At 45.4% G+C, this 27,498-nt stretch overlaps 1 protein-coding gene across 2 annotated transcripts in view; it reads right to left on the minus strand.

The window, feature by feature from the left end:
* The window catches only part of LOC141988760 (NACHT, LRR and PYD domains-containing protein 3-like), a 63,495-nt gene extending 42,345 nt beyond the window's left edge, over nucleotides 1–21,150 (minus strand). For both annotated transcript variants that reach the window (XM_074954694.1, XM_074954693.1), the window contains exons 1-4: nucleotides 20,982–21,150; nucleotides 9,321–9,417; nucleotides 8,434–8,737; nucleotides 3,725–5,450 (exon numbers count right to left, since the gene is read on the minus strand). In XM_074954694.1, coding sequence (XP_074810795.1) covers nucleotides 3,725–5,450; nucleotides 8,434–8,716 — 2,009 coding nt within the window. In that variant the 5' untranslated portion in view covers nucleotides 8,717–8,737; nucleotides 9,321–9,417; nucleotides 20,982–21,150. The remainder of the gene's footprint in view (nucleotides 1–3,724; nucleotides 5,451–8,433; nucleotides 8,738–9,320; nucleotides 9,418–20,981) is intronic.
* Between the last annotated feature and the right edge of the window lie 6,348 nt (nucleotides 21,151–27,498).

The raw sequence follows: 27,498 nt of genomic DNA on the forward strand, positions 1-27,498 counted from the left end.
CAGGGCTGTTAATTGCCCATTTCATTTGAAGTGGTCTCTTATAACATATGTGAACCCCTTATGCTTAACCATCTGTCCCAGCTTGTATTTCAGCTACAATACTCTGGCTACCTTCCCCAGACGTGACGTGCTTTGTTCAGGTCAAAGCTTGTCCCTTCCATCAACAGAAGTTGGTCTAATAAAACATGTGACCTCACCCAGCATGTCTCGCTCATATCCTGGAACCAACACAGCTGCAACAACACTGATTTCACCATACACACGCAAACCGATGAAAAATATTTCCATCCATAATAATAGAAATTTACAGATAGGCCAAGTAAGAAAAATGCTGCAGAGTTTGATTTAAAGATATTTACTCTGTATATTTTGATATGTGATTTTAACAATTTGTGCTTCAACGGTTATACAGGTTTAACTTTTTTAATCTCACCATCTATTGTCATTAAATAATTATTGTCTAACTCCCTTCTCATAATATCCACAACTCTGAACATTTAAATTGATCAAAATCTAAAAAAAAAAATAATAATAATAATAATGCTTAAAACACATATTTTGCGCAACTCTGAAAACTTAAACTGATGAACATTTAAAAAGCTTACAAATAAATATTGATATTATCCATCAAAACTATACAAAGATAAAAATCAAATTCTGCCAAGCCTATCTATGAGGAATGGGTCAGAGAGAGCTCGGCAGCCAGGTGTGAATTAGCATTAGAACACTGGGGGGCAGAATTGTTAGACTGGGTTCTGTTCCTGGGTCTGGGTCTACTATAGTCTACTTAGATATAGCAAATCTAAGTACAACAATACCCGATTTTTGGGTGTCTGCTGGGAACAAACCTGGAATTTCTCTCTGAAAACATGAGCTTGTACCACTTGACCTAAAGCAGTGGTAGTCAACAGGCAGACTGCCGGCCAAATCCGGATGGCCAGATGCTTTTGAACAAAAGAACATAAGAATGGCCCTACTGGGTCAGACCAAAGGTCCATCTAGCCCAATATCCTGTCTTCTGACAGTAGCTAATGCCAGGTGCCCCAGAGGGAATGAACAGAACAGGTAATCAAATGATCCATTCCCTGTTGCTCATTCCCAGCTTCTAGCAAACAAAGGCTAGGGACACCAACCCTGCCCATCCTGGCTAATAGCCATTGATGCACCTGTCCTCCATGAATTTATCTAGTTCTTTTTTGAACCCTGTTATAGTCTTGGCCTTCACAACATCCTCGAGCAAAGAGTTCCACAGGTTGACTGTGCGTTGTGTGAAAAAATACTTCCTTTTGTTTGTTTTAAACCTACTGCCTATTAATTTCATTTGGTGACCCCTAGTTCTTGTGTTATGAGAAGGAGTAAATAGCACTTCCTTATTTACTTTCTCAACACCAGTCATGATTTTATAGGCCTCAATCATATCCCCCCTTAGTCGTCTCTTTTCCAAGCTGAAAAGTCCCAGTCTTATTAATCTCTCCTCATTCAGAAGCCGTTCCATATCCCTAATAATTTTTGTTGCCCTTTTCTGAACCTTTTCCAATTCCAATATATATTTTTTGAGACAGGGCAACCACGTCTGCATACAGTATTCAAGATATGGGCATACCAGGGATTTATATAGAGGCAATATGATATCTTCTGTCTTATTATCTATCCCTTTCTTAATGATTCCCAACATTCTGTTCGCTTTTTTGACTGCCGCTGCACATTGAGTGGATGTTTTCAGAGAACTATCTACAATGACTCCAAGATCTCTTTCTTGAGTGGTAACAGCTAATTTATACCCCATCGTTTTATATGTATAGTTGGGATTATGTTTTCCAATGTGCATTACTTTGCATTTATCAATATTGAATTTCATCCGCCATTTTGTTGTCCAGTCACCTAGTTTTGAGAGATCCTTTTGTAGCTCTTCGCAGTCTGCCTGGGACTTATCTTGAGTAGTTTTGTATCATTTGCAAATTTTGCCACCTCATTCTTTACCCTTTTTTCCACATCATTTGTGAATATGTTGACCAAGACTGGCCACAGTACAGATCCCTGGAGGACACCACTATTTACCTCTCTCCATTCTGAAAACTGACCATTTATTCCTACCCTTTGTTTCCTATCTTTTAACCAGTTATCAATCCATGAGAGGACCTTCCCTCTTATCCCATGACAGCTTACTTTGCTTAAGAGGCTTTGGTGAGGGACCTTGTCAAAGGCTTTCTGAAAATCTTTTTATTTACATTTTATCATTATACTTTTTATTATTTTCTCTGGAGTCTGGACCTAGACCAGGAAATTTGGACCTTGACAAAAAATAATTAACTACCCTTGACCTAAAGTATCACTACTGTTAGCACAGATGCAGTGACAGACTCAAACTTCTATGTGCCGTAGTCTCTGGAGAGGAGCAAACATCTACGCTGTGTGGATGTGCATCACGCAAGGAGAGATTTTGGCCCATTTCACCTGCAAGGCAGACGAGTGTCTGTCATCTTACACGTGGGTTCCACTCCCAGCTCTGCCCGCTTTGGCCTTGTCCAACCTCAGTTATCTTAGCTGTGAAATGGATGCGTGATAGTTCACCTCCCCTAAGGGCCGTTGTTAAAAAGGGTTGTGATGCACACAGCAATATTAGAGCAGCCAGTAGAAGGTGGGGATTAGGACTCCTGTGCTCTTAGCTGCTATCTCTGTGCACCTTCCCCTACGCTACAGGGTATTTGGTGGCACTTTCAGTTTAAAAAAAAAAGAAAAAAAGCATGAGGTTGCACTGATGGTGCAGAAACGTGTGACAGATCTTGGAAGTTTCCAAGGAGAGGTTGGACAAACACCTGTCAGGGATGGTCTAGGTTTATTTGGTCCTGCCTCAGCACAGGGGACCAGATGACCCCTAAAGGTCCCTTCCAGCTCTCTGTATCTATGATTCTACACTGCCAGTGCTGTAGTGATGAACTATACCAATTTTGCTCCAGGGGCATAGCATAGACAAGCTCGTAGTAGCACAGGACGTTTTCTTCACAGTCTTGGGCGTCCATTCTCAGATTGTTGCGTGCTGAGGTGCTGCACAGACTGACTATGGGCCGTTCTGCACTTTGGCCATTTCATAGCAATATTTAAAGCTTATAGTTTTGCTTGAAGTGGTTCAACTAGATTTAAAGCCGAGCTGAAAGCCTGCAGCACACAATGCCAATGAGGGTACTGCTCAAATCAACTGTAGTAGTCTGAGAACAACGCCCTAAAATGACAAACAAGTACAGAGCAACCCACTGTCATTTGGTCCCAACAGTTCCTGGCCACTGAGCACTCTGAGGACAGCACCCAAACTACGAAAGAGCAATTTGCACCATCAACCTGGAAGTCAGCAATGAGTTTTACCCAGCTACTGTGTGTAACGGCAGGGGTTGGTGGGTGTTCTGTTTTGCAAGGGGAATGTTCTTTTTCAGACATTCACTGAGTATAGGCAGAAACGCCTGTCCTTGAAATTCAGTGTTTAGTGAAATTTAGAACAGGAAGGACAGCTGAGTTTGGATAAAGAGAATCTGAAGAAGATAATGACTTATTTTTTCTGCCTTTATTGAGGAGAAGAACATAGTTTTACACTGAGGGCATAGATATTCCCTCTTTCTTTGTAGTGTCGTTGCGCCACAATGATGGACTTTGCAAAGTTGTCAAAACGCAAGAAAAATAATGTTTTATCTGTTAATTAAACTACAGATTTCTGAACTCAGGTGATACTTACTGATATAGCCACTTCTGTCGTCTTGGAAGCATATCTTCCCCATGGTCTTCAAAAGCAAATGTACAGCAAGATATGCAAAGTGACTCCAGTCGATGACAATTTTTTATACAGAATGAAAAAGCCATCTGATCCATTTGGGTGAGTTTATTTGAATTTAATGTTAGTGCAGTCAATTGATCCAATGCACTTCTCACAAAGTTTTCTTCATACATCTCAAACGTGCAGTGAAACGCCTCAAGGTTATAAATATGACGTGTCTCCTGATGCACATTGGACAAAGGTAAATATTTTTGTTGGTTCGTTTGAACCCACTTCAGCAAATCTGGCTTAATTTTAGGTGAAATTTTACAGGAAAATTTTTCCTCCATGATTTGCATTCTTTCTTCATTTAAGAGACCAAACAGGAATCGCACCGTTAACATTAAGTAATTTCTAGAGTTTCCATAGTTTTCTAATAATGTTTTCACATCTTTCTTGGGAGTCCCTGAATCTTCCATTGTTTCTTCATCTTCCTCCAGCACATAAAACAAAGCTGCAAAAAACTCCTGAAAGCTTAAGTGAATGAAGCTGTAGGCATTCACACAGTCAATGTCTTTTTGAAAAATGTCCTTGTTCAAAGACAGGGAAAAAGAGTCAGTTTGATTTAAGCCAAACTTCTTGAGTTCTGCTTCCTCAAACAGTATCTTCCGTTTCCAGATGCCATAAGCAGCTAAAGAACAAAGTCCCCGAAGGTTAGCTTGCATGTGTTGCTTCAAATTGCTGCTGACAGGCTTCACTAAACTGGAAAGACAGAGCATGTACACTCCAGTGACTGACTTTGAAGTTTGTGCAAGATCCTCACCTTTTTCAAACTGTTGTTTCACAACAGTGCAGATGATCCAACACATGATGGGAATAAAGCACATAGTGAAGAGAATGTCATTTGCTTTCACAAATTGTAAAGCTTGTCTTGCTTGTTCCTTGTTTCCAAAGAACTTGTGGAAATATTCTTTCCTGTCGGCTTCAGAAAACCCCAGGATCTCTGCATAACGTGAACATTCCAAACACTGCAAGAGTTTCTCCAGAGCAGTCGGTCTTGAGGTGATTAGCAAATAGGATTGGGGAAGAATCTTTTTCCTGAATAAACTGCTCAGTATGATTTCCACTGGCTTCTTCTCCCAGGGATCAGAGCACAGATTTTCTGTCTGATCAAAAGAGAATCTCAGTTCATCAAAACCATCAATTATGAACAAGAGTTTTTCTGGCTTCATCAAAATCTCATTAACTGGTGCATTTGTATTCGGCCAATTTTTAAAAATCATGTCAACCACACTTCCCTGCTCAATAAGGTTTGTTTCTCTGCAGTTTATGTAGAAAACATAATCAAATTTTTTCTTATAGAGTTCCCCAGCTGCCCAATCGTACATAACCTTTCTTGATGTCATCGTTTTCCCAATCCCTGCAGCTCCAAGCAGCACAACAATTTGTGGTGTTTGTCCTTGTTTATCACATGTAAATAGGGTGTCTATCGTAACTACAGAACAAGCTTGTTTAGTCTTGATTTCTTTGTCTCTCCGACTCATGGCCATTATTTCATGTTCTCTCTCCTTTGCATGATGAGGGTCGTCTAGAATAATCACCTTCGGATATCTTCTGTTTAGAATCACATTGTCAGTAGTAAGACTTGTCATGTTTTGTATGACTTCATACTTGTTTTTAACATCTTCTTTATACTTCTTCCTGTAACCTAAATCAGTACATGAGGCATTAGAAGTATTGAACCAGAAGCTCTGAGAAAAGACTTGATCTGTTACAATAAAACAAATAATAATGGTACCTGAAACTGATATTGCACCTGTCCTCAGAGAATCCAGAAATCATTTTACTATGGGCCTGATTCTGCAGCCCTAACTCATATAAAATTGTCCCAATGAAATGATTTATGTGAGTAAGGACTGTGGTTATCACTTTACCCCCCACTGTAAAGCAGCCACTTCTTGGGAGAAACCTGGCAACTGTTTATCAGTGCATAGCAACACTATACAACAAGTCAATATACAAAGTGCAATTGAAACAGTGCTGGGAATTTAGGTGGAGAAAATGTAACTTCATAAACTAGAATTTGCCCAAGGCACTTGGGTTTGAATAAAGGTGCCATAGTGTCTTTATTGACCACAATTGGATGCCTCCAGTTATCGTCCTTGCTTAGGAGATGGTGCAGAACATCCTCTGGCACCAGGCTGGTGCATTGGCTCAGTACTGACCCAGAGGGATGTTGTGGCCATGTCTGTATTAGAAGTTGCCCGCGGTAACAAGAGTCCCACTCAGCCCATTATATAGAATTGTTTGTAAAAGTCGGCCAGAGTTTAAAATAGAATGGCTGGTACAACTGGAGTGTTTACAGTCGAGAAGACCGGTGCTCAGGGGCCTGCAACGCTCCTGGTAAAGGACAGGTTGGCATGACAACAGAGGTGAGAGACTCTAGACATGGGAGGAAGTGTTTATAATTGAAATGGCCAACTGGCGTTGTGGTCAGTTGATTTTGCTGGCATAAGGTTGCTCCCCGTTTTGAGCACTCTTTATCCTGGGGCAGAGGGGTGTCACTAAACAGGGCAGTGGGACGTATGGATCTTTACCATCATGGCTGCCATCCTTGTAATTTCCCGTGATCCACCCTGACACTGTTGGACCTTCGTCATCCTGAGCCTGAAAGCCATCCTGACCAGCCCGAGCCAGAGGGAGGGATTCAAATGACATCATTGTCTCCACTGGCTAAATCCTGACCACCACTCTGGCATGTCAGCTTGGGGTTCCTGCTGTCACCCCTTCCCTGGTGTGTCATTTTCCTTCCCAGTCTTTCCCTTTATACCTACTGTCCAGTAAGTTCATGGCTTAGCCAGCCAAGACAACTCCATCTTTTAGAACACTTCTGTGAGTCCAAACTACAAAGGGAGACAAAGGCAATGCCTTAAACAGCCTGACTCTGGTAAAAATTTGCCGGGTCTTGGAGTGTCTGATCAGACCATGTGCTGGGCCTGTGAGTCCCCAGCAGTGATGCTGGAAGTGAAAGTCAGCACCAGAGAGGGGGCCTGCATTTTCCCTTTGCTATGCTTTTCTTCCCCCTTTGTGTGCATTTGTCTTGTTTTGTCTTAAAGTATTTCAGCAGCAACACAAAGGCACTTCCTGGGGACTGATGCTGGCTGCTGCCCATTAAACCATAGGGAATGCTCTTCACCTCCAGTGCTATTACCACAGTCACCACTGAAATCTGTTGCCTTTGGCAGTAGGTAGCCTTACTGCTGAATTCATGATATTCCCTAGACTAGAAAATAATAAGGAAACGATGTGCTAAAAGTATGATCTGGAAAGGTGTTTGTTCCAGCAAAGGATCCAAATGAAAAAGCAGGAACCCAATGTTCTTAGGTAATTTCCCATGTAGTTATCAGTCACTTTATGAAGTTCTGTTTGTGGAATACAGCAAGAGGTGTTGTGTTTGTGTGACCTCTCTCTGTCTGTTTCTGTTCTGGATTGGTCTGCACTTTACGTAATGAGCAGGCTACATCATCAGGAAAACAGAACAACTTAAATTGGGGCAGAGTTATTCAGGAGCATTTGTAAAGAGAGGGAGTCTTCTTCCAAGCAGCCATGTTTCTAAGCAGATTAGGCTGAACAATTAAAGGGCCCACGTCAATTCTGCCCTAGTGCAGGAGGTGGACTAGATGGCTCATGAGAGCCTTTCCAAACCTAGGGAACTAAGACAGACACAGAGGGAAGCAGAGAGATTTTTATTTGGGACAATTATAATCAAGATGGAACTACTGGTTTGGAGAATAGTATAGTATTTACTATATTCAATTATTCATATAATGCTCATTGCCCAATCAGATGTTATTTTACAAAAATAAGTTTGAAAACAATTTACTTTATCTTTTGTGGGGAGGAAAGAGGATATTTTATTCCCCTAACTTAGTTATTAACAGATGCTCGTCAAAAGTAAACTAAAACCTATAGTATATTACTATGTGCTGGTAGGATCTAGAGCCCCAGTTGGTGATCAGGGCCCCATTGTACTAGGTTCTGTGCACACACATAAGAAAAAGACAAATTCTGCCTGAAAGAGCTCACAGACTAAACCAACAAAATGCTCCCTGCATTGTGCTCTGGAGGCAGCTAAACTCTCCCCCTGGGGGACTGTCCAGGTCAGAGAGTTCCAAAGGCCTCTAGGGAGAGCCCCGCTGCCAGCCCTGGAGCGTTCCATCCCAGGGACCCCGGGCAGAACCAACCCAGCTGAGCTCCTCTGTCACCGTGGGGAACAGGGGAGAGGAACAGGAATGACTGTAACAGGGTTGAGTTTAGCTCCATCACAGAGCACATGGATTCTAACATTGCTGCACTAAAGAGTGGCTCCCCACTGGCTCTTACAGTCCTGTGAGACACTGAAGAGCGGCCTGGAGTCTTTGGAACCGCAGCTCTCTAGGTTTGCTGGCTACCTGGCTGTTTGTATTGCACTGAATTTGTTTCCTTAATGAAAAACAGCCTTGGAGATAAAGTTTGAGCATCTGGCCCACCACTGGCATCCCTGCTTATTGTCCCCTGGCTTCCTGCTGAGATTTAGAATTTGGCATTTGTGCCATCAGCCTGTTGTTTCTCCTTCTGCTTCTATTGCTGCTGGCCTGGGGCATATTCCAGGAGGAGACTCCCAGGTTTTAAAGTGGCTATAGGTTTCTTACCTTTCTCTTTTCCTTCTTTGAGTTTAGCAGCAGAATCTCGGAGATTGATCTGAGTGAAAACGTCTATGGTTACATCTACTGCAGCCTCTCCACCATAGAATTTCATCAGGAGGTTCTTTGTATCTGTCCTGTCGGCATTGTCCAGACAACCTTGAGGGATGTTACCTTTCCCCTTAAGAGCAGAGTGTGATAGTTTGTCTTTAAATCTTTTGAAGTCTCCCTGAGAAAGGTTGTCAAGGGCATGTACGAGCAGGTCACTGATTCTGCTGCTTTGGTTTCCCATCACTGGATATCAGGAAATGAGCTAAAATACAATGAAAAGTCCCATTATTAATAAGTGATATGGTAGAGAAAGCAAGTGCGATCTAGTGGCGAGAGTAGATCACCGGGGCACATAACTCCTGGGTGCTTTTCGTCATAAATGACTCACTGGACTTGGTCTCTCTGTGCCTCAGTCTCTCCATCTGTAGAATAGAGATAATCATACTCCTCAAACTCACAGGGCTGTTGTGCAGCTTAGCCAGCATTGGTAAAGCCTGTTGAGGTTTTAGGATGAAAGGTGCTATAATAAAATAAAATAATAATAATAGTAATTATCACCCAAATGAATTTCAAAATGCAAGGTTGGGATCCCCTAAATTAATTACATTTCAGAAAACAACCACTCAGTCTGGAATCTGCACATCACAGCCCTGGGGAATCAGGCCCCGTGTACTGAGACCCAGTGCTAGCTTGTGATGACCTCAGGAGGTTTTTTGCATAGCAGAGCACACCAGATGAAAGGTACCTGTGCTAATTTCTGACAGTGATCAGGCCCCACAACCTGAAGCTATAAACTAACTAGTTCCGATCAAAATTAGCCCATCCCAAGAGAGTGACGTACTTACCATTCGCCAGAAAGCTACTGCAAACAACAACGGTTGTCCCTAATTAGAGTTGTTTCTCTTAGTCTTCTTGATGCTCGACCACAGATGCACAGGGCATCTAGAAAGAAGAACAGGGAATTTGCTCAAAGTTTATTTCCACAACAAAGAGAAACAGAAACATCTCCAGTTAAAGCTAATCTTCAAAGCTTTTTGAATTTCTAGAACAGTTCCTCATAGGACAGCAAGTAAGGTTCTAAACCTTCCTGGTGATTTTTTATAGATATAAAACCTCTTCTTGGTTTTTATTCCTTCTGGAAGTTTGTCTTTTGGCTCCACTCCTTTGGCATCAACAACTGGCAAAACTTTTCCAGTGATCTATTTACACCACAGACTCCATGAACTTGTTCATCTTTTTTCACCTCCCCTCATATTCTGCGTTGGGAGAAAATAATGTAGTAGCTTTAACCAAGCAAGTAGCAAGTCTAATCAAAACAAACAACCTATAAAAAGGGCCATGACTGAGTATTTGCTCAATGATCTCAGCAGACGGTGGGGCTGAAGTCCTTCTCACTCATGTTTTCCTGAGGTGGAACATTACCACTATTTTTAGTTTTAAAACAGCATGAGAAAGAGGGGTTTGGAAAAAAATAAAGGAAGCAGAAGTGGACCTTCATGGGCCAGGAATAGCATAAGCTGAAAAAGTGAACCTGGAACAGCTTTACAAGTCACTTTCCCAGTGATTCAGGAAGAAGTTGCTGCTTGATAAATGGAGGGAGGGAGGAGGCATTGCTGATACACACCTGTGAGATTCTTTATCACCGCTGTCTGTCTGGGGCAATCCCCTTTATTCCCTCGAAGATCAAATAGCAATTCCACTTGGGGTGCAAAACCCCCACCCCACTAGCTCACACCCCAGTGGCACCATTTGAGGCTTTGTGTTCTTATTTTGAGAATTTCTCAAGTTTGTTATATTCATTTGCAGCTCCCCAAAGCCCATGTCCCAATGGAAAAGTGAAAACAGGACATCAGCTGTTCATTTCAGCAGAGAAATGAGAAAAATGGTGACAAGGGATCCGCTAGCCCCAATCCTTTTAAGATGGAAGCACAGAGGGTGGTTTCTGCCTGGTTTTACGACAAGGTACCAGATCCTCTGTAGGCATAGGTCAGCACAGCTCTGTGGATGTCAATGAGCCATCCTCGATCACACCAGCTGTGGATCTGGCCAAAGGATGGTTCACGTCTTGGAAACGACACAGGGTCTGGGAAGAATGCAATGAGGTGGCCCATATCATAGAATCATACAAATCATAGAATATCAGGGTTGGAAGGGACCTCAGGAGGTCATCTAGTCCAACCCCCTGCTCAAAGCAGGACCAATCCCCAACTAAATCATCCTAGCCAGGGCTTTGTCAAGCCTGACCTTAAAAACCTCAAATGTAGGGCTGCAAAGGGATCTTGAGAGGTCATCTAGTCCAGCCCCCTGCACTGAGGCAGGACCAATAAACCTAGACCATCCCTGCAAGCATTTGTCTGATCTGTTCTTCAAAGCCTCCAGTGACAAGGATTCCACAACCTCCCCTGGAGGCCTATTCCAGAGTTTAACAACCCTTATAGTTAGAGAGTTTTTCCCAATATCTAACCTAAATCTCCCTTGCTGCAGATTAGGCCCATTATTACCTGTCCTACCTTCAGTGGACAGGGAGTACAATTGATCTCTGTTCCCTTTATAACAGCCCTTAATAATTTGAAGATTGTTATCAGGTCCCCCTCCCCCAGACTTCTTTTCTCAAGACCAAGACTATGTCTACACTTAAAATGCTACAGTGGCACAGCTGCAGCGCTTCGGTTTAAACACTACCTACAATGACTAGAGGAGGCTCCCGTCGCTGTAGTAAATCCACCTCCTTGAGAGAGGATAGCTGGTCGATGGAAGAATTCTTTCGTTGACCTCGTGCTGGTCTACATCTGGGGTTAGGTCGGCTTAACTACATCGCTCAGGAGTGTGGATTTGTCACACCCCTATGCAATGTAGCTGGGTCAACCTCATTTCTCAGCGTAGACCAGCCTGAAACATCCAGAGTTTTTTTAGCCTTTCCTCATAGCTCAGGTTTTGTAAACCTTTTATCATTTTTGTTGCTCTCCTCTGGAACCTCTCCAGTTTAGCCACATCTTTCCTAAAATGTGGCATCCACAACTGTTCACAGCACTCCATCTGAAGCCTCATCAGTGCCAAGTACAGCAGAACAGTTACCTCCCCCCTGGTTTGCATATGACACGCCTGTTAATACACCCCAGAAACATATTAGCCTTTTTCTCAACTGCATCACATTGCTGACTGATATTCAATTTGTGATCCACTGTAACCCCCATTACCACGTAGCCAGTCATTTCCCATTTTGTAGCTGTGCATTTGATTTTTCCTTCCTCAGCGTACTACTTTGTGCTTGTCTTTACTGAATTTCATCTCGTTGATTTCAGATGAATTCTCCAAATTGGCAAGGTGATTTTGAATTCTAATCCTGTTCTCCAAAGTGCTCGCCACCCCTCTAGCCATGGTGTCATCCACAGATTTCATAAGGCACTTCATCCACTTCATTATCCAAGTCATTAATGAAAATATTAACTGGTACTGGACCCAGGACTGACTCCTATGATACGCCCACCCTGTTAGATAGCAAGCCATCGATAACTATTCTTTGCATATGGTCTTTCACCCACTATATATATATATATATATATATATATATATGGGTCCCTAAAGAGTAGGGTCACAGAGGGCCTAGATTTGCTTGCATCAGCCCTGCACACAGAGTGACTATCATAAGTGTTGCCCTAGAGACATCCATCTGTTGAGGAAAGCGACATGGATGCTATGGTCCCTATCTCAGCTTAGTCTCCTACTGCAGCCTTTAGCTCAGACAAACTCCCCAGGACATCTCCTTTAGAAATGGCTCTTACACCTCAAAAAAACCTACGTTAAAGAACATTACGGTTGCAAAGTCAAGCAACCAAAAGTTAGGAAATGCCAGAACTAAGGCTGGCTGTGCCACCTGAATCCTGCTCCCTTGGGCAAGTGCACCACGATACAGTCTTTAGTCTTTCCACGGGACCTGTGCCTCATTCAGTGAGCAGGCAGTTAGTTAGTATTTATTTTTATCCTCCTGAATCAATGTGTGGCCTCAGGCCTTATGCAACACACCCCATTCAGAACTAATTTCTTTCTGGGTGTTTCTATGGTGCTCTCACCTTTGTATCTGAGGAATTAAAAACATGAATTAATTTATCTTCGCAACTTTCCTGTGAGGTGAGGGGCTATTATTATCCCCATTTTACAACTGGGGAACTGAAGCACAGAGAGATTAGACTGTCAGGAGTATCCATTAATTTTAGTTGTTCAGCTAGGGACACCTAGGGCCTGATTTTTCCAAAGTACAGAGCATTGTACAGCACTTCATACATTCAAAGTACAGCTCCAGTCGACTTCAGATGTAATTGTGAGGGCTGAGCACTTCTGTAAAACTGGTCCAGGTACCTCATGCCGGACAATGAGGAACACACAATTTATGCAAAAAGAAAAGGAGTACTTGTGTCAGGTTTCAGAGTAACAGCCATGTTAGTCTGTATTCGCAAAAAGAAAAGGAGTACTTGTGGCACCTTAGAGACTAACCAATTTATTTGAGCATAAGAAAGCTTATGCTCAAATAAATTGGTTAGTCTCTAAGGTGCCACAAGTACTCCTTTTCTTTTTGCGAATACAGACTAACACGGCTGTTACTCTGAAACCTGACACAATTTATGGCCAGCTGTGAGCACTTTGATTTAAAATGACTTGCTGGCCTCACATGGGAATTCTGGCAGAGGCAGGGATATAATCTAGCTTTCCAGGACAGCATTCAGCTGCCTTAACCATGACATCATCTTTTCTCTTCCTATAATAAAATGCTTCGGTCACAATACAAATTCCAGCTTCTGCAACAAATGAGGCCAGGCACTGCTCTGTTGCCATGCTTAGCTGGAGAAAGTCAATATTGTAATATCCTGGTTTTTTAGGCTCTGAGGACAAGATTTTCAAAGTAACCAGTGATTTTTGAAAGCATAATTGGGACACATTGAAGGGACCTGATTTTCAGAGGGTAGTACTTTCTGAAAATTAGGATCTTGTCATATATCTCAAGTTGGGCACCCAAAATCACTATTGACTATTTAAGTATGTATCAACAGTAGAACAGTCATTGGGCCAGAGAGAGCAACTGTGAATGGCTCTGTGGTTAGGGCACCCACCTAGGAGATTGGAGACCCCCAGTCCCAATCACTCATTATTTATCCACTGTGGAACAGCTTCAAGAGGAGAGATAGAGAGAAAGCCCCCTCAGAATATTCCATAGCTCAGTAGTTAGAGTGTTCTCCTGATAGTTGGGAGACACTGTTCAAATCTTTACTCCCCCTCTCACAAAGAGGGTGGAAAGGAACCTGGGTCTCACACATCCCAGAAAAGTGCTCTAACCACTACCCTAAAAGTTATAAGATAGAACAACCAGAGGAGGAAGTGGTGCTGTCTATCTAGAGCAAGGCAGGCACCTAACTAACTCCCTCAGGAAACTTCTTAGGTGCCTGAACTGCCTGACTCCCATTCGTGGATCTCTAAGCAGAGATAGGCACCTCCCTGAAGCCCAACTTAGGAGCTTGTCTCTGAGGGAAGGAAGGGGCTCACCCCAAACCCATGTCGTTGGCATCTCTAACTGGATAGATAAGCATTTTGCCACCTAGTATGCTGGCCTAACCCTAGCTGGGGGAGCTGTACCCTTTATAAGCCTAACCATATCATGGGATGCTCTACCAGCCTGAGGCCTAATGCTAGCTCGTAGAGCCCTCTCCCCATAACCCTAACACTAGCCCAGGAAACCGTACAGCCCCTAGACGTAACCCCAGCTGGGAGGCCCTATCCTTTCCAAACTTAAACCTAACTCAGGGAGCCATACTGGCTCCAGGCCTAACCCTAGACTGGGAAGCCCTACACTTTGTATCCCTAACCCTAGCTCAGGGAGCCTGACCAGTCTGAGAACTAATCCTAGCCCAGAGAACCCTATACTTAGTAACCCTAAACCAGGGAGCCCTACCAGCTCCAGGCCCAAGTCTGACCCTGGGAGCCTTTCTAACCCAAACCCCAGCCCCCTGCTACCCACTGAGGCCTATCCTTAGCCTGAGGAGCTCTACCCGCCACAGGAATAACCCTGGCCCAGTGAACCCTACCCTTTATAACCGTCTGAGACCTACCCCTTGTAACCCAACTCTAGCCTGGGGAACCCTATCAGCCCTGGCCCAGAGAGACCTACTCTTTCTAAGCCTAACACTAGCCCAGGAGCCCAACCCTTAGTAATGCTAAACCTAGTCCACAGATACCTATTAGCCATAGGCCAAACCCTAGCACAGACAGCCCTACCCTTAGTAGCCCTAATCGGGGGAGCACTACCGATCCCAGGCCTAACACTACCCTTAGAAGCCTATGTGACCTTATGTTCTCTTGCCATGTGGTCTTTCTTTCTTTGTTCCAAAGACAAGCTATCCATCACATGGCCTGGAAAAACCTCAGCGTTCTGTCCATAGGCATGTCCTTGCATACCTTGCTGAGTCCCAAGGCACGTCTGCCTTCTCTCAATGGGTCAGTTGTATAGCTGATGGTCCTTAATGAGCCATCAAGCAGGCTAGGCAGAGCTGACACCAACTTGTCTGGGGTGTCAGCCAGAAGCATAGCATAAGTTTGAAATACAGACAGTATAGAGCCAATATTCAAAACTTCAACTATAAAAATCATACACATATACAGATAGCATAATCATAACCAGCAGACCATACGCTTGTCTTAGACACCTCATTTGACCGCCTTTATATAAGATTTGGTGCCACTACAGGACCTTGGTTGCAACAATGTTTTATATGGTCCCAGTTCAAGTCAATAACATCACAGCCTACTGTTTGTAACCATAACCCTAGACTGACGATCCCTACTGACCAAAGGCCTAAACCTAGCCCAGGGATCTTTAGCTTTACTAACCTAATCCTACTCCGGGGAACCACTTAGTAACCCCAACTCTAATCTAGGGAGCCAGGGGTTTTTAACCTTACTTTATCCAGAGGATCCCTATGGGACCCAATCCCTAATCCATATAACCCTAACACAGACAACCCTACTGACCACAGACCTAAACCCACTGTGGAGATGCCTACTGTTAGTAGCCCTAACCCTAGCCCAAGAAGCCCTACAGGCCTCAGGCCTAATCCTAGCCCAGGGATCCCTACCCTTAGTAGCCTGGGAAGCCCTACTGGGCCCTAAACTTAGCCCGGAGAGGCCTACCATTATTAGGGTTACCATATGTCTGGATTTTCCCGGGCATCTCCGGCTTTTTGGTTTTTAAATAGCCATCCAGAAGGAATTTGTAAAAAATCTAAAAAGGTCTGGGATTTCCCTGCCAATGCAGAGCGTGACGCGGCTGACAGGGCGGCCGGGCAGGATTGAGCCGCTCGCATCGGGGCCTCCAGCAGCCAGAGCCCCACACCTGCAGCCTCAGCGCGCCGCGCCGGCATTATTCGGGGTGGGGCAGCGCAGCAGCGTATCTGGCAGCGGCTCTGCACGGAGCCAGACACGCTGCTCTAAGCGGCGTGGTAAGGGGGCCGGGGAGTTGGAGAAGGGGCATGGGATCCCAGGGGGCAGTCAGGGGACAGGGAGCAGGGGGGGTTGGATGGGTTGGGGGTTCTGGGGGGGGCAGTCAGGGGACAGGGAGCAGTTGGATAGGTGTGGGAGTCCCGGGGATCTGTCAGGTGGATAGGAGTCGGGGCAGTCAGGGGACAGGTAGGGGGTGGGATTCTAGAGGGGCAGTTAGGATTGGGGGGTCTCAGGAGCGGGCAGTCGGGGACAAGGAGAAGGGAGGCTTAGATAGGGGGTGGGGTCCCGGGGGTTGGTTAGGGGCAGGGGTCCTGGGAGGGGGTGATCAGGGGACAAGGATCGGGGCGGTTGGATGGGTTGGGGGTTCTGTGGGGGGGAGTGGCTAGGGGGCAGGGCGGGGCTAGCCCCCCCATGAAGTGTCCTCTTCTTTGAAAGTTCAAATATGGTAACCCTACCATAATTGACCCTAATGCTGTCCCAGGGAGCCCTACCCTTAGTAACTCTAACCCAGGCCAAGGAGCCCTAACAGTCTAAAGTGTTGGCAGAGTCCAGGCACCCCAAGACTTGTTCAATCCTAACCCTGAGCCCAGGATTCCTACCAAAACCAGGCCTAAACTGACCCCAGGGAGCCTTACTTTTGGTCACCCTAAGCCTAGCCTGGGAAGCCCTACTCACTGCAGGCCTAAACCTAGCCTGGAAAGGCCTACACATTGAAGCCTTAACCCTACTCCAGGCAGCCCTAGCTGTAGTAAATTTAGCCCTAGTCTGGGGATCCCTATTGGCTGCACTCCTAACTGTAGCCCAGGGACCTCCTCCCCTGGCAACCATAACCCTAGCTTGGGGAGTCCTACTAACCTCAGGCCTAACCTGATCCGTGGGATCCCTACTCTTGGTAACCCTAACCCTAGCCTGGGGAGTTCTACTGGAGCCAGGCCCCAACCTAGCCCATAGAGGCCTACTGTTAAGGAGCAGTATCACCTTGTTCTAATGGTTACTGCCGTCCCTGTTAGAAATTTGTGCCTTATTTCTCATTTAAATTTGTCTGGCTTTAACTTCCAGCCACTGGTTTTTGTTATGCCTTCCAGAGTTAGTTTAGAGTCCTTTAATGCCTGATATTTTCTCTCCATGAAGGTACTTTAAACACCATAATCAAGTCACCTTGTGGCCTGTTCAATTAAGCGAAGTACACTGAGGCCTCAGATCATTTTTTGTGGCTCTTCTCTGCATCCTCTCCAAATTTTCAACATCCTCTTAAAAGTATGGACAGCAGAACTGTACACAATTTTCTAGTATCAGTCCCACCAGTACCATAAACAGAGGTAAAATCACCTCCCTGTTCAGACATCCAAGACTCACATTAGCCCTTTTTGCTACAGCACTGCCCGGGAGCTCAAGTGGAGTTGTCTGTTCTCTATGATCCCTAAACCCTTCTCAGAGTCACTGCTTTTGGGATACAGACCCCCACCCCCATTTTGTAGGCATGGCTGCACTTTTTGATCCACGATGTGTGAACTGGCATTTGGCTGTATTAAAATGCACTTTGCTTGAATGGACGCAGCTTACCAAGTAACCCAGATTGCTGTGTGTGAGTGCCTTATCTTCATCATTAGTCACCACTCCAATCTTTGGCTCATCTGCAAATTTTTAATCAGCTGTGATTTTATATTCACTTCCAGGTCATTGATGAAAATATTGACATAAGGCCTAGAACAGATCCCCACAGAACCCCATTAGAAACACACCCATTTAATGGTGATTCCCTACTGACAAGAATTCAGCCCAAATACAGAGCAGCTTGAAACGGTACCGTTCCAAGACAGCATTTTTTGTCTCTTTATTTCTAATACTTCAATCATCAACATATCTTGGGACCAAGAGCTTTCCTAGGAGGAGAGTCATCTTCTGCACCAGCTAAGCATGCACGGGGGTCTGACGCTAGCCAAATTCCCACAGCCACACATACGCACACCATGAAGAAGGCTCTGTGGTGGGAGGCAGTCACAGGGACCGTAAGTCCATGCTGATGGGTTACACTCCCAGACCAGGTGCTATTTCAAACTGGAGCATTTTATCCAACTTTTTGCAGGCTCCAGCAAACAAATGAAGAACTTTCACAGGCCCCTCTGCTGGAGCATCTCCCAGGAGCACCAAACGCCACCACACCCTGCTCATCCCAGCAGTGTCCTCCTGACCTCTCAGCATCGTTCCAAACCTTAAAGACAGGGCGCTAGAAAATATAGCCCTGGCCTTCCAGCACTTTCCACCTAAAAGCAGGCTACGTGTACACTAGCATGTAGTTATTACAGCTGCTCAGCGCTGGGGTACTCCAACCCACGGAGGACCAGTTGCATGCCAGGTGTACCACAACTTGGAGGCAAGCACTGTAGGCACTTCAGCAGCTGGGCCTTGTAGGCGCTCGCCCCAGTGGGTCCCGATATCCACTCAGACACATGGCTAAGTGAAGGGGTATTTTACGGGACTGGCAAGAAAGGGAAAGGCTACAAATACCCTAGCTACAGAGGCTTGAAGAGATCAAAGTGAGCAATGGTAGTTCTTGTTTGGGTCCCTGGGACAGTCCACTTTAGATTTAGGGTTCTTCAGGCCTAGTGCCTGGGGAGCCCTCCCCACAGCAGCCCAGTCTCCAGGTTTTCAGGCCAGGATCTCTCACTAGGACTCCTCTGCCCTAGTTCCCTGCTCAGCCTCTCTGCTCTTCCCCGTAAGACCCACACAGACCTCATCCCGGCTACATATGTGACAGTCACACCCTGCTTCACTGCAGTGGCCTGCGTTCTGCTGCAACACTTTGTACGCAGTTCCCTCTGGGTGTCTCCCTGCAGGCCAGGAGGAAGCGGATGTGCAGGGGAAGATGGGAATTAGTCTCTTGTTTAGCAGATCCACCCCAGGCAGGCACATAGATTCCAACTTCCGAGAGATGCCGATGTACAGAAGCTAAAGTATATTGAAACAGGAGGAGAATCAGCTCACCAGCCATGGAGGGGGAGCTCGCCCTCTGTTTTTAGCTCCCTCCCACTCCCCCTGACTTTCAACCCTGTACATGCTGATCGAGTAGCCCTTGTGCAACGGTTATAAGTGGACTAGCCCAGTCCATAAATTCAGGGGGCTGCACAGCAGCCTTGCACCTTGATTTTGGGGCTAGATTTCTCCTCCCAAACCTTGTCACTGAACGGATTAAATCAGTAACGGTCCATAATGATTTCTCTTCATGTGCAGATCTGAAATATAATCCAGCCTTATGTTGCTATTGTTGTCCCAACTTCTGACACCAGTGTCATCTCTCTGCTAAACAGTAGCAGATGTCCAGGGTCTTGCAGGTCAGTTTCCGATAGAGAAGAAGTCAGTGATGCAAAGTCTGGGTACACTTTAAGTGTAACTTGTTTTATTTTCACATGCACACCAGTCCTGGCATGAGACGGTCACACAGCAGGTGGGGCAAACCCTTCTTCCGGGAATCTCAGCCCAGCACCAATGCCCAGTTCCCAGAGAACAGACTTCAATCAGAGTCCATGGCAGAGAGCAAACTCTCAGGCTGACCACAGAGCTCCCTCTCTCCCAAAGTTGTCTCCACAAAGAAAATACTTGCATAACAGAGCAGACAAAATCATGGCAAGAACCAGTGACTGGAAACTGAAGCCAGATACATTCAAGTTAGAAATAAGGCACAAGTTTCTAACAGCGAGGGTGATTAACCATTGGAACAAGCTACCAAAGGAAATGGTGGATTCTCCATCTCCTGCAGTCTTCAGATCAAGGCTGGAGGCCTCTCTGGAAGATCTGCTTTAATCAAACAGATGGTGCCAGACCAGATGATCTAATGGTCCCTTCTGGCCTTAAAAGTCTATGAATTTATGAAACCAAAAAACACCCCCATTTGATCCATCCCCCCCAAGAGCAGCAGCCCATTGGCTCACCAAGAAACACAGCCCAAGTAAGAGTGACACATGGTCACCAGTCATAACATTATGTAGCTCCTTCAGTGGAGGCTCAGAGATGTAGACATAAACCAAAGTGTCTGCCCCAAAATGACTGAAATATACATGGATTGTTTTTAAAATCCTGTCTTACATAGTTCATGCAGTGACTGTAATGTATGTAAACAAACCAGTATAAATGGGAGTTAAGGCTGGGTCTGTACGTTGTTCAGCAGTTGTTAATATTTAAGTGTCCATAAATGTCATGGCATGTGATCTATGCTGTGTAATTCACAGAGTGATTTTCCTGTGGGGGTTTTGGATCTATGTCTCAAAGCTGCCTGAATTTCCAGCAAAGGAAGTTTTTAGTCCAGAATTGGGATTGGGGAAAGGAGGGCACCTCGGTTAGCTCCTTCTTTGGTTTCTATTTCCTCTCTAAACAACCTCCTTAGCAACAATCCCCAAATCTGCCTTCTCTTCCCAGAGATAACCCCCGACCCTTAAAGCCTGTGGGCAGCCAGGGGGGAAAACAGCCACAGGATGCCTGCAGCAGTTCCAGTCTCCGAAGTTTCAAAACACCTGAAGTAGGGCTGGGGATGTGTCTCCACCTGGCAAAGGGAGCGATCCCCCAGGCTCCCTCATGGCCCCTCTGTGCCCTACAGCAGGCCAATGGCTCCTGTGGTTTTCTCAGCTGTTCTTGATGATGGGCAGGAGGGTGGTACCTCCCCCCGGGACAGTTCTGATCTATAGCCCATACCTTACACTCAGACTCATTCTTCATTCTGTCACACACACTTCTGTCTCATGCCCCACCCAAGCGCCTCCTCAGTCTCGATTCCTCCCTTACACACGCAGCTGCTAAAAACAGAGGGAATGGCAGACCAGTCCTCTCCTTTCTGGTTTAGACACCTACGAAAGACTACAATCCTGAGACCTCCTCTGCTCCCTGCAGGAGGGACTCTAGAGACCTCCGCAGAGATGCACCTCCCCCACCCCTGTTTCGCAAGAGGAGATGTCGCTGATCTTTACAGAACAAAAACCCTGCTCTAACATGATTTCAGCCAAGTGAAATATTTTGCATGCTGAGCTCACCCTGCAGCACTGAAGAGCACTGGTTCCATTGGAACAATAATCAGCTTTTCTTCCTCTCAAAATGAGTGGGCAAATCCCCACAAACTGATGAAATTCAAGAAGTTTCACTCTCTAAATGTAGTCCCTGGCAGGACTTCCTTGCCTATTTCCTGTCTCTCTCTCTCAGCTCAGCTCCTTTCTCCTCCCCTTCCCTGTTTAAAGAAACAGAACTGTTTTGTCCCTACAGTGCTCAAACAAACAGTGCAGCAAAAAGCCTTACACTTAAAGCAGATGCCTAGTAAACGTCCAGCAAAAGAGAACATTAACAATAGAGATGTGGATGGGCAAACTTTTTGGCCTGAGGGCCGCATCAGGTTTCGGAAATCGTATGGAGGGCTTGTTAGGGGAGGCTGTGCCTTCCCAAACAGCCAGGCATGGCCTGGCCTCTGCTCCCTATCTGACCCACCGACACACTTCTAGCCCCCTGACGCCCCCCCCAGGACTCCTGCCCCATCCAACCCCCCTGCTCTCTGTCCCCTGACCGTCCCCCGAACCCCCGCCTCTGACTGCCCCCTGCTGCCCCATCCAACCCCCCCTCCTTCCTGACTGCCCCCAGGGACCCCTGCCCCATCCAACCACCCCTTCTCCCTGTTCCCGGAACCCCTCTCCCTGACTGCCCTCCACCGCCCCATCTAGCTCCCCCACTCCTTCCTGACTGGCCCCCCGGGACCCCACCCCCATTCAACCCCCCTGTTCCCTGCCCTCTGACCATCCTGACCCCTATCCACCACCCCACCCCCCCTGAACTGCCCTGCTGTCATTACACCTGGCTCTGCAGCCCCGCCGCCCAGAGCATTGTGCTGGGGTAGTGAAGGATACTGCTCCGCGTAGGGATGTGCTACCGGTAGCAGTTAGTGATACGTACAGATTGTAAGAAACAGCTTTTGTAAAAAGATGCTACTTTATTTGTACATGCTTGAAACCTGTTATCATATTTCAATCTTCCCTCCTAGGTCATGTTTTCTAGACCTGAAATTTTCACAAACTTTATAAGCGTACTCTCTATGCCATTATCTCAATCATTAAGATTTTGAATAGAAACCTATCCAGAACTGATCCCTGGAGAGCCCCACTCCTTATGCCTATCTTATTTATCGTCATGTCCATCTAGGTTTCATTTCCGTAGTTTGTTTATGAGACGGTCATGGGAGACAGTATCAAAAGCCTTACTAAAGGCAAGATATACCATATCTACTGCGGGTAGGCTTTTTACACTGCTAAAGACAGCAATCAGGTTGGTGAGACTGCTTGAAATACCTTTTTTTAACAAAGTGGGACCTGTCGCTGCAGCAAACTATAGAGATGTGCTACCTGTGACACTGCAATGTGATGAAGCTAATTCCGACAGGCAGCGCTTTCTCACACCCTCGGTATGTGAGGCTGCGATCTGTGGGAGTCAGCTACATCAGCTGGCCTTAGAGAATTCTTACCATTAGCCGTTCCTGAGAGCTGCGAAGGGCTGTACCTGTTAGCCTTGTGGTGTTCTGAACAACGTTAGCTATTATGCTAACAGAAAGTGAGATGGATTGGGTACAAGCGAAAGATATGACAGTCTTAACTCCTCTGCTGTCAAAACATGAAAATAACCTTTTCCTTACATATGTTTCTGGATGGTACACAGCTGTGGCCAGCTCAATTAGGGCCCAGCTGGCCCTGATAAGAGGGCTGTGGGCCAGAAGCTGGAGAAGTTTTACTCTAGCCCTGGAGTGAGTGGGAAGGGGAGTAAGGTACCTGAAGTGGAGCAGTACTGGGGAAGGACAAGGGGAGCTGGGGAGCTCCAGCCTGTTAAACCCCCAGGCTGCAGGCCTTGATGAAGGCCTTTGAAAAGGTACTGGGGCTGCAGAGGGGCAGCCCAGGGATAGGCAAAGGCAGCAGGTCCTAACCCCTTGCCAATGATGAGTGGCCATTACACTGCAGTCTGCCCCAGTGAGCGGGGGCTAGATGATGACTGGCAGTAGCCACTGAGGCAAAGTGGGTTTAGAGGGTTGGGGGTTGCCCTGGGAGGGGAAACCCAGAATAAGGGGTTACTGCGGGAGCAGCACCCAGGTAAAGGGCACCGGGGTCCAGCAGGGACATGGGTGCCAGTGTCAGGCAAGACACTGGCCAGTAGGAGGCGCTCTGTACACTGGAGAGCTAATTCCCCAGATGACCAGCAGGAGGTGCTGCGCCGGTGAGTCTCGACCTCACTACAGTGCCATTGGATTAGAGGAGCTTTTTTGGCAAGAACCACCAGTAGAGCAATGTATGTGTAATATAACTATATTAAAAACTCCCACCTTAACCTATTACTTCCCAACTCATGAGGATAAAAGAACTAACACACTGGATACCAGTAATATTATAAACTTCAACTTTTCTTTGTGGGTCAGTTGAACAAGTCTGTACAAACTAATGAAGAAAAACAATCAAATCACACAGGCCCAGGTTCAGACATGCAGTTTGGCTATTTTAATCAGGGATCTGAAATATAAAGAGTATCTGCACAAGCAGAACAAATTATAACATACCATTGGTATGATATTCTTAAAGGATGGGCCCCTCTTGGTCTTCAACTTTAAAAATTGTTACACCCAATTATTCTTTTCTTTATTCTGATACGTTTAATTGTAATCTGTGGTATGTTCTGTTGGATGCTGAAACCACCAGCTCAGATTGTTTCAAAAAAATTATACAGCCTTGGCAAAATTACATAAAGTGTGACCCATTCAGTACCTCTGGATTGAAGGGTCATTTGCGGGTCAATGTAGAGCTGAAGTTATGAAATTGTTTCTTTTCTTTAATTACTATTATTAATATGACTTTATTTTGTATCAAATGAACAAACCAACTTCACTGTTCTAACATTGTAACTCCTGTTTGCCTCCCAACATTCTAAATTGTTCATTACACTTGTTTTAATAAGATTCCATATTGTAACTAAAACCCCATTTTAAAATGCTCACTCCATTTTGCAAAACCCTGCTGTAACCTCATTAACTTAGTTCAGGTGTGTGAATGAGGTATGCATGGATAATGGAATCAACCTCCAGCCGCAGCCTGTCCTGATAAAGTTAAGTGCAAACACCAACGGCTGAAGATGCAGACGACAGCCCTGACAAAGTGAGAAGAGTCCACCCCAAAAGAAAAGAACAAAGGTACAATTGAAGCAAGATCAAAGACAGGTCCAACTGACAAATGATCAATCACACCGCACCCAGAGACAGTGTGACACAGCAAGACCTATAGACTCTTGATTCAAGCTAAAAGCCTATAATAAAGGATGGGTGATATGGAAGACTGTGGGTAACATTCTGCTGCCAACATCGAGTGGCATCTGTGCGTGCCTGACAGAGACCCAGCCCTTCCTCATGCCCAGCTTTCCTGGCCAGTTAGCCGCCACGAGCTACGAACCCAAGCTGCGAAATCAGGCCACGTACTCAAGCTACGTTCAGGACTGGTAACTATCCAGCAGCTGCAGAACATTTGAATTGTGTGTGTGTGTGTGTGTGTGTGTGTGTGTGTGTAAGTATTAGGTATTAGCTATTGGTTATAGATCAAATTGTGTTACCCTAATAAATGTGGCATCCTGCCTTGTCCCCTGAAACGATCCTGTGTAGTTTTATCTGTATAACATTTTATCTGGGCCTCCCCTGTTAACTCAAGAGTAAATAGTCCAGCTACAATTCTGATTTCAGCAGCAGATATTTTTACCCTTCTGGATCTATCACCAGGTGTTAGATAGAAGTTGCTGTGCCTCCCACCTCTCTTGTGTGGTGTAGTGGACAAAAGAGATAGAGAAATGATTTTTGCAAACAAACAACAGATTTATTTAAGGGAAGTAACATCGGGAAAAGGAAAAAAGCATGAACTATAAAAAATGTAGGCCCTAAATAACTGGAACCTTGACTGTCTCTATAACAAACAGCCCCCGAGCAATGGGTGCTCCCACCATTTTTTTTCCAAGACGCATGTGCCAAAGTTCTGAGGTAAGTAGCTCTCTAGGAGACCATTGTAACTGGTTCCAAATGTCTGTTGGCCTCTTTATGGAACTTTGGACGGAAAGAAAGTTCACTCATTTTTGGAGACAATCTACCATTGTGCTTTATACAGACTTCCACTTCTGTCACTGTTACACACACTTCAGGAGCAAAGAGGTATCACCACCAAAATGACACTCAGAACTGTGGTACTCACATGTCACCTCATTGCTCTCTCATTTAATTTTTGACATTTTTCTTCAGCCTTTTGTCTTCACTGTTAAAACTTCACTTGTGTTGTCTTGTTTTCATTAGTTTTATTAGCAGTGAGACAAAGGCCTATGTCTGCATAATGGGGACACCAGATATATTAGACACACCTGGCCTTGTCTGTTCTTCAGTGGGTGATAATGTCAGATCCTTCTCGTTCTCAGTATGCTGAGCTGAGCTGAAGTGTCTGTCTTCCCATCATCTGGATTGCTGGGACAATCACTTCTCATTGTTCAGTCTTTGTACCTCAGGTCTTTCCGGTTGTTCTTGTAGGCTGTCATTGTCTCCCTTTTCTTTCTTCCCCCCACTTTCTGGAAGGCTCTTTTGCTGTGACCTGGGTCAAACAGCACCCACTGTGTAGAGGTATCTGATCTTGGTCAAGCAGTCCCCATTGTATAGCACTATCGTTCAGAGGTTTCTATTGCACACAGTTCCTGGGGTAATCTTTGTGTTTGTGCGTTCCTTCAATAAGCCACTAACATTGTCTGGCCTCATCCAGCAGAGCACATTTGAAATACAGAGACATGGTCAATATTTCTAGCCTCAGATACAAACATTACATGCATACAGGTTGGATAAACACAGTCAATAGGTCTTAAGTTTTGCAATGATACCCCACATCAGCCATCTTGCATAAAGTATATATTAGCTTTGTCATATCCATATCATAAGCATATTTTCATAAAGAATGTAGAGTATAATGTCACACCACACATGTATGTTTGCTGATCTGCAAATACTAAAGGAGTATGCAGCTTTGGGTGAAAACACTCATGACAATAGTGCAGAGCCATGCAAGCTTCATGACTCTGTGTGAGATGGCAGGCAGCGAGGAGGGCCAGGCAGGTTTGTGGGTTTAGGGAAAAAAAAGGTGTAAACATTATGTATACGTTTATATATGGGACACATATAAAATTAGTGGATGGTTAGCAACGCATTCTAAGAAGTTTGATCCCATGACCACAACCACCCCTGTCTGACCTGTTTGGTACCCAGCAAACACTGCAAAACCAAAGCTTCCCAAAATACGGTGGGTGGACAGTGGGATATCTATTCATGGTGCACCTCACTCTGAATCTATATAAGTGCTTCTGGTGAGTACCCTGACTGCTGAGGCAAGGAGTCCAGGAGGCATGCACACAAGTGACACAGTAACCGTAGTGACTCTATGCGACATAACTTGAGTTAACCCACACTTAAAGTGTAGATATGGCCTTAGGCATATGAAATGTTTGGGAGAGGTAACAGGAACAGTATAAGGGTAGACTAAGATTCATTCAGGTGTTAGGCTTAAGGGATTGGAACTCACCTTACTGCACCCTACAGGCTCAGGAACAAAAAGGCACCAAAAAAAGAGAGTATCGGGAGGGGTAGCCATGTTAGTCTGTATCCACAAAAACAACAAGGAGTCCAGTGGCACCTTAAAGACTAACAGATTTATTTGAGCATAAGCTTTTGTGGGTAAAAACCTCACTTCTTCGGATGCATGGAGTGAAATGCATCTGAAGAAGTGAGGATTTTACCCGCAAAAGCTTATGCTCAAATCTGTTATATAAAAAATTGACTGGAAGGTGTATAACTCATGAATTTAGAATTCTTGTGGTTGTAAAGGTATCTTGGGTTTGTAGATGTGTGTTCATTATATTTTGAAAGGAAAAGCTATGAATGGGTTGAACAAAGAATTAGATCAGTCCCTCAGGATAAGTAGATTGGCTATTAGCCAAGATAATTGTCACGGAGTCCCCAGGCGATGCTCTGGAACTGCTTCCTACGAAGCCAGTCAGGACTCTAGTGAAGTCTCCTCTCTGTGAGCAGACTGTCTTCAGGGCAAGAAGCCCACACGGCTTCCACCTTCCTGGGTCTGACCTTGGAGCATTCAGCATCCTCTGCCCCTCTGTGTGCTTCCCGCAGCAAGTCTGCCCAGGCAGGGTGCTGGGGAAGCCAGAGGGTCCTGCACCCCAACTTCGCAGTCAGACATGACTCTCAGCCAGCCAGTAACACAGAGGTTTATTTGATGACAGGAACACGGTCTAAAACAGAGCTTGTAGGTACAGAGAACAGGACCCCTCAGCTGGGTCCATTTTGGGGGGCAGTGAGCCAGACAACCACATCTGCACTTCACTCCACGACGCTAGCCAGCCCGTCTGACTCACTCTCCAGCCCCTCCTTCTCTGGGCTTTGTCCCTTTCCCAGGCCAGGAGGTCACTTGATTCCTTTGTTCTCCAACACCTTTAGCTATCACCTTGCGGTGG

The sequence above is a fragment of the Natator depressus genome, chromosome 6, assembly GCF_965152275.1.
Source record: "Natator depressus isolate rNatDep1 chromosome 6, rNatDep2.hap1, whole genome shotgun sequence".
NCBI classification, from domain to species: Eukaryota; Metazoa; Chordata; order Testudines; family Cheloniidae; genus Natator; species Natator depressus.